The sequence below is a fragment of the Patagioenas fasciata genome, chromosome 1 (genome assembly GCF_037038585.1).
Source record: "Patagioenas fasciata isolate bPatFas1 chromosome 1, bPatFas1.hap1, whole genome shotgun sequence".
In the NCBI taxonomy this organism is placed as follows: domain Eukaryota; kingdom Metazoa; phylum Chordata; class Aves; order Columbiformes; family Columbidae; genus Patagioenas; species Patagioenas fasciata.
Genome location: NC_092520.1, coordinates 78,783,601 through 78,799,804, shown reverse-complemented (window position 1 = coordinate 78,799,804; position 16,204 = coordinate 78,783,601). Strand labels below are relative to the sequence as shown.

General features: G+C 38.0%; 1 protein-coding gene across 4 annotated transcripts in view; it reads left to right on the top strand.

The window, feature by feature from the left end:
- The window catches only part of USP25 (ubiquitin specific peptidase 25), a 99,012-nt gene that overhangs the window by 43,390 nt on the left and 39,418 nt on the right, over positions 1-16,204 (top strand). For all 4 annotated transcript variants that reach the window (XM_065862823.2, XM_065862824.2, XM_071809503.1 and 1 more), the window contains one exon: positions 12,471-12,557. In XM_065862823.2, the coding sequence (XP_065718895.1) occupies positions 12,471-12,557 (87 nt within the window). The remainder of the gene's footprint in view (positions 1-12,470; positions 12,558-16,204) is intronic.

Below are 16,204 nucleotides of genomic sequence, written 5' to 3'. Positions count from 1 at the left end.
CTGTTCTCCACATCTTTTCTGACTTTACTGCCTTTTTAGTTGAGTGACCAGGAAAGTTCTCAAAGTGTGAGTAAGCTATGTATTTGTGAGGTGGTATGATGGACAGATACAGGGTCTTCAAGAAGGGCAAGTAGGCATGACAAGAAAGGGCATTGCCTTCCTTATGAAGGAGCAGCTCAAATATACGTGTTACTTGTGTGGGACAAGATGACAGCTTAGGATGAGAGTTTGCGGGTCAGGATCAGAGTAGAGGCTGGTAAAGGTACCACCCTGGTTAGTCTGTTTCAGACCACTCTCCTTAGGATGAGGATGTGGACAGAGCTTTCTTTAAAGGGAAAGAAGTCTTGGGATCATGGTCTATGGTTCCTGTGGGGAACTTTAATAAACATCCTGATGCCTGCTGGAGGTCCAACAGAGCAGGACACAAACAAACCAGATTTCTAGAGAGTATCAGGAGCAACTTCTTGATACAAGTACTGATGGGCAAAGTAGGGGTGATGCAGAGCTGGATCTGCTGTTCCCTATAATGGAAGAAGTAGTTGGAGATGTGATGTGGGTACTCTTGACCGCATTGACCATGGAATAGTGGAGTTCAAGATCCTGAAGTAGCAGGGTACAGACCCTAGAATTCAGGAGAGCAGACTTGGGTTTCTTCAGGAAGTTGGTATTAGGATCCCATAGGAGGCAGCTTGGAATGGCAGAGGAGCCCATGAAAGCTGTCAACATATAATTGCAAGAAGGATCCATTCTGCTGCTCAGGGAACTCCTGGCCAAGCTCCAATGCAAGCAGGCAATGTGCAGGATCTGGAGTCAGAGGTGAGCTACTGAAGAGGAGTTTGGAAATGTTTCCCAGCCATTAAGGGATGGTGTTAGGCAAGTGAAAGCTAACCTAGAGTTGATGCCTCGAGGAATGTCTAGGGTAACAAGAAGAGGTTTTAATGCTACACCAGTCATAAAAAGCCAAGGAAGGAGAATGCAGTTCTGTTGCTGAATAGAGAAGGTGATTTAGTGTCAACAGGCTTAAATAAGTCTGAGGTACCCAGTGCCTTGCTTTGCTGCATTCCTCACTGATGAGGTCTCTCAGATGACTGTGCTTTGTTGCGGGAGAAGAGCTCTGAGCTGTGGTTAAGTCAGAGATTACCCGAGGAAACTTCATGTGTGTAAGTCCGCAGGACCCACTGAGCTGCATCCAGTGGTGCTGAGAGAATGGGGAAAAGTGTTAGCAAGGCCACTCTCTATAATCTTTGAAAGGTCATGGGGAATCAAAGAGGTTTCTAATTTAACTGCAGACTGGCCAAGAAGTCAGTCTGAGAAGCTGTGGGGTTGTCTGTATTAGCTGACCATTGAGAAGATGGAGCTAGGCTTTTCACAGCAGTTCATATTGGGAGGATGAGAAGCAATGGGAGTAAGTTGAAATAAGAGAGATTCACCCTGGATATAAGAAGCATTTTTCCCCATGAGGACAGTCAGGCAGTGGAGGTTGTACAGAGAGGCTGTGCAGGCTCTGTGGAATATTGGATGCTTTCAAGATGTGCCTGGAAGAAGCCCTGAGCAGCCTGGTCTGATCTGACAGGGCTTCTTCTGCTTTGAGCAGGAGGTTTGACGAGAGACTTGATCAGTCCCTTCTGAGCTGAATTACCCTGTGACTGTATAGAAATGTTTTCTGTTTCATTGTCTTCCTTTCTTTTATTCTTCATGTGTTCAACTGATACTTTCATGGAACTATAATTGAATAATACTAGTTAATTCAGTGCCTGTAATTTTCTATAAATTTTAGGATTGCTCTCCACCATTTACTTCACATTGCACTTGTTTGTGTTGAATTTGGCTTTCTTATTATTAATACATAATCACTCAGTCCCGTAAGATCCTTCTGTCAGTTCTTCTTTGCCAGCTGTTGTTTTTACTACATTTCATATCTCTGTACTGAGCAAACTTACCACTTGCCCTCCTTTCTGGATCACTTCTGAATTTTGCTTACCAGCACAGACTTCGTGAATTTGCAGTAACCTCCATTGAGGTGGGAACTCGTGGCTTGCTCCTGCCTTCTTTTTCTTTTTTGATTGCTTATTTATCTGTGCCTGGACCTTCCGTCTTACCTCATTTCTGCTTAGTTAAAAGCTTTTGTTGAATGACTTCTTCAGAAATTACTTTGAAATCCTAAAAGACACCATAAATTGGCTTGCTGTTATCCATGTTCTTTTGACTTGTTGGTGTTGGGTGGGTTTTTTTTGTTTATGGTGATGTGTGTGTTTGTTTTTTAATGAGCAGGATTTACTTACCTGCAGGTAATAGGTAATGCTGTAGATATTGAAACAGTCTATTTGTTCTACCACCTCCCTTCTCACTGAAGTCTCTGTGTTCTTAGGCCTCTTTCCTTTCAGCATGTTTTCCTGAGATCTTCCGATATTTCCCTTGTTCATCTCTTCTCTTTTCCTTGTTCCTTCATGTGCATAGCTCTTTTTCCAACAGCAGAAACATTGTCTTGGTGCTAATATAGAGAGGCATTTTCTTTCCATAAAGCTCTTTGTGGAGCTGATATGACTTAGCCTTTTATCTTCTCCGTGTAGTGAAGTTTTACATTCCATAGTAGTCCCAAATCTCAAGGTGACTGATTTTTGTGTATATGCACGTTTCTGTTAAAGAAATACTTCTTCATAGGAAACTGAAAATGTTTAAGTTTTAATTCATTAACCACAGAGATAAGAACAGAGGCTAGGGAATGTGAAAACCTGTGCTAAACCTATGTTCTCATGTTATTTGTCCCTGATGGGCTACTTCATACCTTGAAAACAGATTAAAAAGAGGGTTAGCTAGACAATCATCGCCCGTATTATGTGAAAGTCTGTGACGTTTGGAATTATAATGGTTTGATCCTAAAAGATAGTTAAACTTCTGTACTTAGGTCTACAGAATGTAATTCAAGTAAACCACTGAAAGATTTATAACTTCAGTTGGTTGAAAAATTAGGTTATTAATGTTGTCTGCGAGCCAGGAAGACTTATGTTTCAAACAACTATCTCAGGAAACTTAATGCATGTTAATTTAGAGCATTAGATAATACCATATTTATTTATCCACAGGGTAGACTGACTCCTTCGGTTGCATTGACTATGTGGAAGTATTTTCAAGCTTTCTTTAGGAATCTGTTGAAACCTGACACATCACTTAGGTCAACAATATCTAAATGTTTACAACTGTCAGTCACAATGATACATTGTCTAATGTAATCTAAAACTAAGTAGTAAAGAAAAATTTCTTTCCTTCTATTTAAGGGGTGCTTGATAAGGAGGAAAAAAAAAAAAGAAGCTTTTGGAATTTTGACAGTTTCCTTACGCAATATATGTTGTTTTTTATATCTACCAATTAGCTTAGTCATATGCATCCACCAATGGTTTGTTGTATTTGCATTAAGAGCATGAAATTCCTTAAGATACGTTTGCAGTGAGTGACAGCAAACCCTAACAAGATTCGGGCATTGCTAGAAATACTGCCTTTTAATCTGTATTTATTTGTGCGTTAGAGAAATGCGCATATGTGGAAGTCATCCTCTTCTGTGTGAGAAGAGGGGAGTCTCTCCTCAGATAGCTCCAAAACAAAGTTTTGCTTTCAGCAGTTACATTTAGCATAATTAGAATGAAAAAGAATATGTTTTCCACAGTGTAACTTCTAAAAGTCTGCCCTGCTATTGAAGACTGTTGACTTGATAATATCTTGAATTTAAAACTGAGTGCCCAAGAAAATAAGTCAAAACTAAACTGTATCAAAGTATGTTCACTTTTTCTTTACCTGCCAAGAAAAGAAGCAAATGAAGTCCCTCAATGGCTTTCCCACCCCTTTTCAATTGGTAATAAACCTACATTTTTGACAGGGGTTCACCCATACATACTTTTGCTACTGTTTAGTTAGATTCAATTTTATAGAAAGATCCATAAGTCTTGAGTTGTTAGAATATTTCTCAGAGGTTGTTTGTATGTGGACTTCTTTTTAATTCTCATTATTGCAACTACATGTGTCCGATCTTGAAATAGAACTTAAGATATCAATTTCCTTAAAGAAACAAAACACAAATATACTACTACGTGTTTTTACTTTTTTTTTTTCCCAGCAGATTTCAGTGGCTGCATTGTAAAAAGGTAACTTTACAATTTTCCTTGCTTTAAGAGTTTAGTCTGAAAATGACTTACAAATAATACATTTATTGAGCCTGCGAAGCAGCCTCTTTGTGTCGTGCTGAGCAGGACGTAGAAAGTAGATAGCTCACAGGACATGGATGCGCTATTGGAATCGTGTTTGAGGGGTTGCTGCCTGTGCAAGTTGTCTCCCAGGTGTTTTGCTTGAAAATATTGCACAAGAGTAACTTTATCTCTTGGAGTTCTAAGTAGGGTTTCAGTCACATGTGAGATGTAATGCCCTGGCAGTACTCACCCCTTGGCAAAGGTGTCGCATAGCTGGTCACTTAGTGAATGTCATCCAGTCAGTCAACTAAGACAAATTTCTGATGTAAGGAAGAAAGTGTGTGGGGAATCATATGAAAATCGACTGTAAATGCTGCTGTATTTCCCCTCCCCCAGACCCACACCTAAAGTACCAAGTGCAGCATTTTCCTGGGTCTGTTGACTTCCTGAGGGCCTGTCCAGATTGTAGCTCCTCCCTTTACCAAATCATGGAATCATTTCAGTTGCAAGAGACCCTCAGGATCATCTAGTTCATCCATAACCTAACTCTAGCACTAAACCATGTCCCTAAGAACCTCGTCTAAATACCTTTTAAACCCCTCTAGGCATGGTGACTCCACCAGGAATGGTGACTCCCTGACTCCACAGATGAGGCTCCACAAATGAGTTATGCCAACAGGACAGCGGGGGTTTGGCAGCTCTGCCCTCCTTTTCTCCAGGAGGCTGTCAGAGTCTGGTTAGTCGTTCAAAAAAGAGGCTTCTTTCTTTTTTTTTTCTTTCTTCTTCCCCAAAAGTACATAACTTACGGAACAAAGAATTAACAAGCTACCATCTTACAAGCATAAATCTCCATGGCTGCTCTTTAACCTTTCTTTCCAGACTCCCTAACACCACTTCTGGCATTTTACTCTGTTGTGTTGTGTGTACGAGCAGCATTCTTTCCTGATGTCATTATATTTGGGATTAGGATCTCATTTGATCCTAAGCTTCAAGTTCTGGGAAGAAGCAAGCCAGCTTGATGGGTGAGAATCAAGCAAGTATTTTCTTCCCAGTTGGTGGCTTGGCTATTGTTCTTGCCATCTTTGAAGCAGCCTTCCACAAGTATCTAACTTTTGTGTTGTTTTGTTTTTCCTGTTTGTTGTCTTGGATGGAAGGGATTGTGATGGTTGGTGTTGCAGTGCATTAATACCATTAATGCCTAGTATCGTGTAGTAAGCGTTACATATATGTGCATTATACAGGACTCCCTTGCTTCTCTGGGCATGCAGTGGAAGGTTGCACCCTGAAGAACATTCAGTGCGGAAGCCTCAAGTTAAAATGGTCATTGATGGAGTATTTTCTTTCCGATGTTTTTTCAGGGGTGATTGTGGGAATTATGATATTTGTAGAGTTTCATGGGCAGAGGAGTAATGATGTTGGAAATCTAGTTTCTTGCTTTCCTTCCCTCCTTCAATCTTTCTACTCCTCTGTAAAGGCTGACCTGTCACTTCAAAGTTGAGTCATCCTATGATATCTTATGATAGGATATTCCTTTTCTAGTTTGTTGTTGTTCTCTATGGTCTCCAGTTCCCTCAGGTTGCTTGTGTCGTTTTTCAAAGTCTTACCTTCTATTCAGTGCTATATAACATTGCAAAATTTATGTTATGAAGGGTTGGAAAGCTTTAGTGGGTGGTGGCTTTAGCTTTACCTAATAAAAAGTTGTTCACTTAGTTAAAGGATACAGAATAAGTGTTGGGTTTTAGTCATATATGCAGTTCCTAGGTCTAGAAGGGCATAAAGCTATTGCATTGTTTAGGTGTGTTTTTTAAAGTTATACCACAAACTTCTTTAACGTCGTTGTGCATTTTGGTAAGAAGTTGAAAACTGTAACCATGTAAGGAAATATTGGCTGTTATTTTATGTCCTAACAGGATTTTTTTTTTTCTTGCTTTGTACATGTCATAGAGAAGTGGTTGAATGGCATTTTTTAGTATGTGCCAAAACACAAGTATAAAGTGAATTCTTCTGGACACATCTCATATCATACTTAACTGTCTTCTAAATTGCAGTAATGTTCTGAGTTTGTTGCTATAAACAAGTAAGTGTTCTCTAAATGCAGGCTGGTAATACCATGGTGAACTGTTTATTTAAAATGTTGACTTAACCCAGTCTGCTAGAGATCTTAAGTTAGTTTGACTTTCTAGATCAAACAGTATGAAAGCTGTTTTCCATCTTCTTCCATGCTACATTTCAGCCTTTTGGAAAAGCAAAACAGGACCGTTTAAAACTGCATTTTATACCTTTGTTTTCAGCAGCTTGAAATGCTGATTGGTTGTCTGTTGATAAATAAAAGTGTCCTTTTTGAGATACTTCTCAAAGTACTGAAGATCTGGGATTGAATCTCTCTGACTTTGAAAATGCTGAATGTTTTCCCGATGGCTACCACTGTGCATGTGGGGTTTTTCAGGTTCGGCCATGAAATGGTGCCGTATCTGTCTGTAGGGGTTTTATTTCAGAGAGAGAAAAACTCCTCTTCCTATACTTTCATAACTAAGTTTGAAACAGGAACCTGCTGAAGTCCCATCTTTGAAGCTGTTTTCCTACCTTCCCTCTTCCTTACATGTGATTTTCTAAAGAATGTGAGGATTTTCAGGAAGGCTTTTTATTGTGCCAGATTCTCTGGGAATGGGTTTTAGGTAACTTCCTATTTTTTCTTAAGGTTTTTTCTCTAAAATGCAGAAGACAATCCACAGGGCTACTGTGGGTTTAGGAGAAAATACATTTAAAATCCTCTATAGTCCTGTTACAGTAATTGTTTCCTACGTTATAAGTAAAATGTTTTTAGGCTTACATGGCAATACAAGTGTAGCCGTTAGTTTCCTTTTAGTTTAAGCATTATACGAAGAATTCTTGTATTATGCTTGCTGACTTTTACTGCTGCGTGATGCATGCATAGGCTCAAATATAGACCCGATGACCACATTGAATGCCGGTTGTCAGTCTCTGTTCTGAAAACAGAATTTACCACGTGTAAGACATACACGAGTAGAGGAGGCGGCAGCCCCAGTGCGAGTTACAAGGAGTTGCTGGGTGGAAAGGAGCATAGTGTAGGAGCAGAGCAGACGGTGCAGTGACCAACAAACAGCCACTTCATGGACTTCTGTTGTGAGAAAAGTAGGTTGAATAATGTAAACCAAAAGGTAAAACAATAAAATAGATCAGTGAATAGAAAAAGTGGGGAAGGCCCTAAAGAAGAGGGAGAAATGATGCTCCCAAATTAGTGTTTTAGTGTCCAAAAGACTTGAGAACTGGAGAGAAGTGGACTTAGTTGCCAGTGAAGTTATTTATGTTTTTGCAATATGGAGGTTTGCAGGGTACTAATGTTGAATCTAAGGTGTGCAGATGTGTGGAATCACTAATAAGCCTAAATACTTCCTTTATTTAGGAGTACTTTTGTTTTGAGCCCTTAGAACTTCAAATATTCATAACTAGTAAACTTAAAGTTCTTAATGTCATTGTAAGGTACATGTGGTAGTGTATGGAGATGGGAGCATACATTCCATAGCATTCTTTGTTTTCTTTAATTTAGATTATTGGCATGAATAAAAAGTTAACCCTAATTGTGGCTGCTCTACCTCACTAAAAATAGCTCTGTATACAGTAAACCGACAAATTGTTTATAAAGTGAAATGAGAACTTAAATCTAATTTGTCATGTTAGAAAACTATTCAAAATAATATACTTAATGACACAGGCAGAGCACTATATTTGCTTTTTATTTTTAGAACAATAATAATGTATTCATTCTTTAAGATTGCTTTCTACTTACTATACAAAGTAAAGGTAGATATAGTCTCTGCTTTGTGGCTTTAAAATCTGAATAGATGTAAAATTGGAAAAGCATAAAAGGCCCCAGGTGGATAAATGAGGCAATGGGGTGTTGCAGTGTGTTAATGCCTATATAAGCTTTCAGCTTACACAAGATCATGTTTTAGGTAAATGCCAGTACCTGAAGCAGTTAATTTAGGAGTTTAATAGGAACGCATACTTTTCTTTCCCCCGCCAAAGTCTTGCTTTTCAAGCTGTACTAAAAAGATATATTTAGCTTTTGGTCACTAGCCAAATCAAGTCCTTTCTTCATTTTCTTTGCCGAAATTCAGATTAGTCTTTGTTTTTTCCTCCTATTAAATCTCAAGCCTTGGCATTCATTTGGACAAATTCCTAGCCAGTATTTGCTGCTGACACATAGGCATCGTTACACACACTTAACACTAATTGTGGAATTCTTGCCTATTGTTAATCCCCTTGATGTTGGTAAAAGAGAACCTGCAAACTGGCTTGCCACAGGAATAGAAATTGCACGGCCTTTCTTGGGCAGTACTAAGAGAACCATGAATGATGATTGCATTTTACAATATGCTGGTGGTGTTCCAGCTGTCTGCCACTAGGTAGGTGCTATTTTTGTTTGCTAAGCTTAGTTTTTTTTTTGTTTTCTTACTTATCACCTTAGGAGAAGTTTCGATTTTCTGCAGTCATTACAGAATTGGTCAAAAGTATTCTCATCCTACTTAAGGATCCTAGATGGTTTTAGATGGTTTTCTGCCAAATGGGAATGCTTTTGGCATCTTGCTAACTGGTTTGGAATTAGTAGCCTCAATTGCTTTACTGTTAGTTTCACAGCTCAATTTGAAAGTCAGTTCTTCCTTCTAAGCTTAATCTTTATGAATTGAATGGAAAGATGGCTATGTTTATAGTATTACAAAATTATGTGTTTTGTGTAGACTTGTAGAAAGGTGATCAGTATTAAAAATTCCCCAGTTCTTGTACAAATTTTTTGCTTTTTTGTTCTCAAGGGTGGAAACAAATACGAAGTTCCTAATCAAAGAAAGCAAAAGTTTTTGATACATCTATTACTGAAACAGCTGTTTTCTGTGTCGTGTACTTGCAGAATTGGAAGAATCAGAGTGCCTGTGCAGCAGCTCGGTGTATCATCTTCTATCTAGACACAGAAGTAGTTTTCCTACTCTCCAAGTACTGTTGATATCAATACCTTTACTTTTTAGGACTCTACTGGCAGTTCTCAATGATCTGTGTTGCATACCAAGCTTTTATGGTTTTAATATGCTGACTCATTTATATTCTCACAGTATTAAAGCATCTTCACAGTACCTGAATGTTAAGAATTAATCCTTTACTCAGGCAACCTACATTCTGCCAAGGTCCTTATATTCGATAATCCTAGACATTAAAAGGGAAAAAGGGATAGGCAGGTTGTTTTAGGTGAAACCAAGGCAACTTACAGTTTGAAATTGTTTGGACTCTATATAGTGTGGACAGATATTCAGAAAAGTGATTTTTTTTTTTTTTTTTTTTTTAAATATCTTATAATCTTAGAGCTACAACTCTGCCCATGTCTACACGATCACTGTCTATAGCAGGGGAAGGCCACAGTATGCTGTCATTCAGCATGGTTGTTGTTCATTCTCATTTTCTTCTTATCTCTTCTTAAGCCCCCAAATTGACATAATAGGAAGTAGATATTCTGAAAATCTCCTGATAATTTGAGTTTATATAACTTAGCCTTAGCTTGGTCAATTTTCCAGATGACAACTTTTAAATAGGTTTAAATACACTGGAAAAAAACCCCACCTTTTAGAGAATTTTTCTTGCGTGCATAATTTACATTGGCAAATTTTAAACATATTTGACCAAGATGAGGAGATATGAAGTCTCCAGCTTTCAGGATCCAGCCTGTTTTCCTGCACTGGGACTCCTGACACCTTTCTGCAGCAGAAGCGAAGTGGGTGGAAGATGAAGTGCTGTCCCATGCACTGTGTTTGGAAGGCCACTGCTTTGGCCTGCAGCTGGCGGGTGACACTTGGGCCAGGCATGGTCTCTGCTGTGTCTCCTTCACTGACTGTAGAAGAAGAGCTTCTGCTCCATGCTGTCACGTGCCCTGGGTGTAAAAAGCCTGGTCAACAGATGGCTTCAGCAAATTGGGAAACCAGAATTTCCTTCTTGAGGTATTTTGGGCACAAAAATTTATTGGTCTCAGGCACACTTCTTGTGTACTTATTTACACTTACACTAGGAAATTATATATATAGTTATATATATGTGTGTGTGTGTATATATATATTTTTTTTTTCCTTTTTTAATGAAGATAGAAGTTTGCTGAAGTTGATTTAGCTCAGTATGGAAGATGATACTGTCCTGTTAGCATTAGTGGTGATAGCAGCAGATTACTGTGAACATTCTGCTGCTTCTTGGTATAGCAATGAACAGTGTAAGCTCTAAAACTAATTTCCTTTCTTTTTTTGATAAAAGTTTAAAGACTAAATATCCTGCATAAGAAATTTTGAGTGGAATAAAGCCAAAGAAGAAAGGAGTCTATCAGGCAGTCCTTTTAATTTTTCTCAGCAGCTTGCAGGAAAAGCTTGATTCAGCTTAGTAAAGCATGGAGTTACGTGTTCACCGTTTAGAGTTCTGGATCAAAGCAATGTAGTTTTTGTGAAAAGCTTGTGGATTTGAATGCCAGGCAAAAATTCTACACTTTAGTACAGTTTTCTGTACTCGATTTGTGTGTGAGTATTAGGAAATTGGCCAGCTCAACTGCTTGGCACTTTTATGGCCCTTGGATTAGTCATGGAGAGAAGTCAGTCTTTGGACATAATTTTTCAGCAGCTGGTATATTTTGTATGTAGGACATTGCTATGTTTTGCTTGATGAAGAACTCGCCAGTGGAATGCTGTTACATCATGAGACATGACTTCAGTTAGCATCAACTTCTAGAATGACATTTGAACTAAATATTAACATTTTCTATGCTTTGCGTAAGTAAACAAAAGACTTCGTGTTTTAATCTCCCTTCTCTGCAAGGACTGATAAAAGGGGAACCTGCATTTTGAACAGCAAAACAGGGAAAAAAAAGTTTGACTACTTAATTGTCTGTGTTGATTTAACAAGGTCACAGAGGTCTTTTTCAGTTGATGTTTTTGTAGAGGTGTGTGTGGTGTGGTTTGGTTTATTGTTTTTTTTTTTTTTTTTTTTGGTGTTTTTTTTTTTTTAAATCTACTTGTTAGGAAGAACAACTTTGGTAGCCTTTTGATTTTGCTGGAGATACTGTATACTGCAGGGTATGGGAAGAGGTTAAACTTGGTAAAGGCTCTTTTACGAGGGCAGTTTGGTATGCTGCAACTTTTCACAAATGTGTCTTTTTCTCCTTCCTCATGTTCTAAGTTCTTAGAGTAAAGGTAGTGCCTCCTCATAATTCGGGGTTCACTTCCTCGGCACTACAGAGATGAACACCTATTAAACCTGAACCTGTGGTCTGTGAATTGAGTTTTTATCTGTAGGATAATTTGTGGATCAACGCTATTCCTGGGGATAGGCAAGCTCTGCCTTTCCAAAATAGACAGTAATATGTGATCATGAAAAAAAAAAAGTCAATTATAAATAATAAAAACAAAAAGGCAAATCTTTCTTGTGCTTCTCTGAACATGTTTAAAATACTTTAGGCCCTTTCTGCTACCCTTTCTTCATCAACATACTAGTTCATGGTAATGAGGTGAACTTCAACTAAAGTACTGTCTGCCTGTATAGAAAAGCAAGGATGCAGTTATACAAGTGCCATTCATTGTCTTGGGCTTTTAGTTTTGCAACCCAGATGTGTCTTGTTCTTGTATTCTCTTGGCTCCAGGCTCTGTGTTACACTGTGAGGTTCTTTATGGGTGCGCCTGTTCTCACGTCTTACTGTCCATAAAATGTCCATAAATATCAGTTCCTTACTTGCAAAGATGTATAACCCAGTTTCTTTACTCTAATGTATCATTTTCAGATTTTGTAATAGTGGGAGAAGTGGACAGAATGCAGAAAGTACAGATAATTGCAAATGGATTTAAGTTGAATATACAAAGATATACTCTCTCTGCACTGAGGAGGTAGATGAATGAGGGACTACAAGATTAATTTTGCATGACTAAACAGGCTTTAATTTCAATTTGAAAACTGACAGTTATACATTTAATAAAATTCTTGTAAAAGGTAATTTACTGATCATTTGAAATTATCGTTCCTTTTATATGATTAACTGTAAAGAAAGTTTGGGTTTGGTAATGCTTTTTTCTCGGCAAAAATAACTGTCTTCTGTTGAAAATGTGTTTCGCAAAGTTAAGTGAAATAATACAGATTCTGAAATGAAACTTTAGCTTTTCACATGTTTAGCATTTCATTTAGTTTGCTAAGGCATATGTAGAAGACCTTAGTATTGTTTACAGAAGTGCTTAATTTTAATTTTTTTTTTTTATTTTTCAGTCATTATTTAACCTACTGGAGTTTCGAAGACTAGTTTTGAATTTCAGTCCTCCTGCAAATGCTCAAGACTTGCCTCGAAACCAAAAGGTAAAATTAGAAGCTGACTTGCCATGATGGCTGATAAGGGTACTTCTCTCTTGTAATTGAATTTTGCACTGTTCCCTAGCTCAAATCAGCATGGATTTTATAGGTGCCAATTAACATTTCTCTGAACTTCCTCTTACAGATCTTGCATAAAATACATTGGCTTTACAGTTGAGTGTGGGGCAGGGTGTTGAGAGAGGCAGAGTTTGTTCATCATGCTGCTACATAGACCAGGTTCAGTGGGAGGGCTTGGCTGATAACAGCTGTGGCAGCACTGCCGCTACTGGCTGAGCATTTCTGATGTGAACGGAGCTTGTGTTAGCAAACTTGTTTTATTCTACACCCCTCGCACTGTGCAGCTGCGGGCATGCTTTTTGGTTACCTTCATGTCTTTGATCTGTGTAGCTTTACCAGCAGCATTGTTAGTCACTTCATTGTTTTTTCTGGGATGTTAATTACTTGTAAGTCACGATCTGAGATTAAGCTTTCAGTTTTTTTGCTTGTCTCTCCTCGCCTTCTCATGAGGTGATTGTAAGTGTAAATTTTCCCATGTTTGTTCTGGTACTCATATGGGACTGGGGAGGGAAGGCTTTGGCTCAGGTTTCTTGTGACCTCAGACTAGTGAGGGGGAATGGTCATGGACTGAGGGACAAAACAGACCAGTTTTTCTTCCTTCATGGATGCCCTCTGGGAGAAAAACATGGGAATGCCTTGGTGTTTATATTATGAAATATAAAGGAAGAAATGGGAAGAGGAACTTGCTGTATGAAATGTGAAGGCACTCCATGTCCTGATTTCTAGCAGGGGCTTACAGAGCACTGAATTTTTGCATATCTGGAAACTGCCCCTTCTTTTTGATTTTAAAAAGGGAGTGTGTTGTCAGCCTGTTCTTAGTTGCTGGGTACTTCAGGCATGACTCGAATGTTCACCAGCAAAAGTAAGAGCTGCAATTAAAAAAGCAAAAAAAACCCACCAACCAGACACAGAGAAGATAGCATCCATTTTCTAAAGCTCTAGGTATGTACCATAAAAGTGAAGCTGCATGTTCAGTCAGAACTGTATAATTTCTCCCTACCCTCCCAACTCCATTCAAAGAGCAAGTCATCACTTGTGGCTTTTTTTTTTTTTTTTTTTTTAGGAAAAGATGTTTGCATTAGATCGTGAGATGGTGTGCAAAACCAGGGTGATGGAACAGTGTATTTTAGTAAGAAAGAGAAGATAGTTATGCTTTATCAAAATGTTGTACCAAAATATTCAGTTTTTGATTTTTAGATTGATTTTTCTGCGTGGTGTTTCATTATTCGTCATATAATTTTAGAAATATCCTCCAGTGCTCAGAGTTCTTTACCTTAGTTTTTCAGAGTGTAAAAGGCAGTTAGCATCTACGAGATGGTATGAAATAGATAATAAAGACAACGGCTTGTTAAAAAACATCTTGCCCAAGCATTGATTCTAGCAGCTGAATGCCTTTTGCAATTCCAAAATGGTATTTCTTAGAAATACTTAGCGAGACAGACAATATTAAGGTTGGGTGAAGTAATGTGACACCAGGCAAGTGTATGGTTTTGTGCAGAAACCTTGCTTTCTGCAAGTCTGCTAGTAGGAATCTCTGGCAGTGGTTTCTATCCTCTCCTTTTGTTAACCTAAATTCTAAAATGAAATAACATGATTAATTGATGTACTCATCTGTCTTATCTACAGCTGAAACAGGATTGTCTTGGTGTTGAAATGCATTTTGTGAAGAACTTAGGAAAAGAAATTGCTTCACTAGTTGGAATTTAGACATAGAAGAAATAAGCATGCATGGCCCCAAATATGGTGCTTTTATTTCTTTATAAGGTGAAGGCAAGTAGGAGCAAATTGATTTGAAGCTGTAATATAAGCCAAAAATTGACAGCAGAAATCCTTGGAGTTTACATCCATCTGCGTACTTGTTTTAAAACGATCTCAACTTTGTTTGGGTTTTTATTTTTAACCTAGTATTAAGTACTGTATGTGACTGACATTTCCTAGGATCGAATTTCCTTCCTAATAAAGACCAAGTTTTAATAATCCCAGATTTTCAAGACTTTGGTTTACATCCTGTTGTTCTTCCAGTTGATGGAAAATAGAGCTTAATGCTAGAGTCATGACAATCCCTTGATTTAGAATTGTGTGGTTATACTTCAGGGAATATTGCATACTGGGGTGCTTTTGTTCTTTCAATTAATATATTGAATCCAAATGCTGTTAATATTCTGCAGTGTAAATTTTTTAATCCAGAAGTCACTGGTATGAATTTTGACTTAAAAAAACAAAAGCAAACAAAATCCAAACAAACACAAAACAACCCCACCCTGGTTGACCCAGCTAATTGACTTTGTTTTTCTGGATTTTAAACTTGGGCATACACTTAAAATCTCCAATCTGGTTTTGTTATTTTTCATTTGAAATACGTTTTTATTCCTTGATGTGTTCCTCAGGTTCCTTCTGTGGAACGAATATGGTTCTCTAGCTACTGCAGCTTCTGTGCTTTCCCACTTATCTTCTTGCTGTTATGTGAACAGGTCTTTTTTGCTGTGTGCAGTGAGGCCAGCTAAGTATTTGGCCGTGATGATATCTTCAGGAAATGTTTTATTATCAGAGGGAGTGGGTTACTGCGCTACAGGTTAGCACATCCTTCTGTCTGTTTAAACATTATCATTTTGCTAGTGTCGTGGCACACTGAGTGACAATAATGAATGTTTGCCGTGTATTAAACATGTAGATTGCTTCAGAAGCGTTTCTTAATCATAAGTCATTCCAGCATCAGTGTATTGAGAAATGATTCATACAGGCAGGGGAGGTGATAAAATAGAGAATGCTTTAGATTCTGAACTTCACGATTTTTGTTTCAAAATCGATGTATTGTTTTTATGTCTGTGTGTTGTTGCACCTACAGTATGCTTTAAAATTGAGAGCCGTATGCTGTGCTGTCATTACTTGATTAATTCTTTTGTTTTAATGTGCAAGTCTTTATGGAACTGTATACCTTGTCCTGGGCACTTGGTTCCTGTCCTTTTGAAGATCTTAGGCTTTGTTTAGTCAGAATCACTGTTTGTTGTGGTAATGCCCATGTAATCTGGTCAAGGATCTTGCCTAGTGCATTAAATAGAGCTTTCTCAAAAAACAACAAGGATTTTTGTAGCTTCAGAGAGCTTTTATAGCCGTTACAGATACATTTGTTCTGAGTAATCCTACTGACATAAGTAGCCAGTTGCTCAACCTAAAGCTACAAGTCTGCTTAAAATTGGGGCAAATTAGTAGTGTAACTTTGGGTAAGTAATCCAATAATACTCACTGCCTATGTACTTCAGATTTAACAAATGGAGGGTGAGATCTAGATTATTCTGTGGTCAATTATCTGTATTACAGATAAAAATTATCACTGGTATTGAAGCAGCTGGATAAAATATATTTGTATGCAAAACTTGAAATTCTGTTTTTACTAGATCACTTTATGAAAATTGTAAGAAGAAATCACTTTCACAATTTGTTTCCCTGTTTTGTTGTTATAAAGTCCTTTAATTATGTAAACAGGAGGCTGATCTTGTTATTAAATTATGATGATTTAATGCTGAATTAGGTGACGTCTTCAGCCTTTTCTGTGAATGTTGTTTGTGATTGTCAGG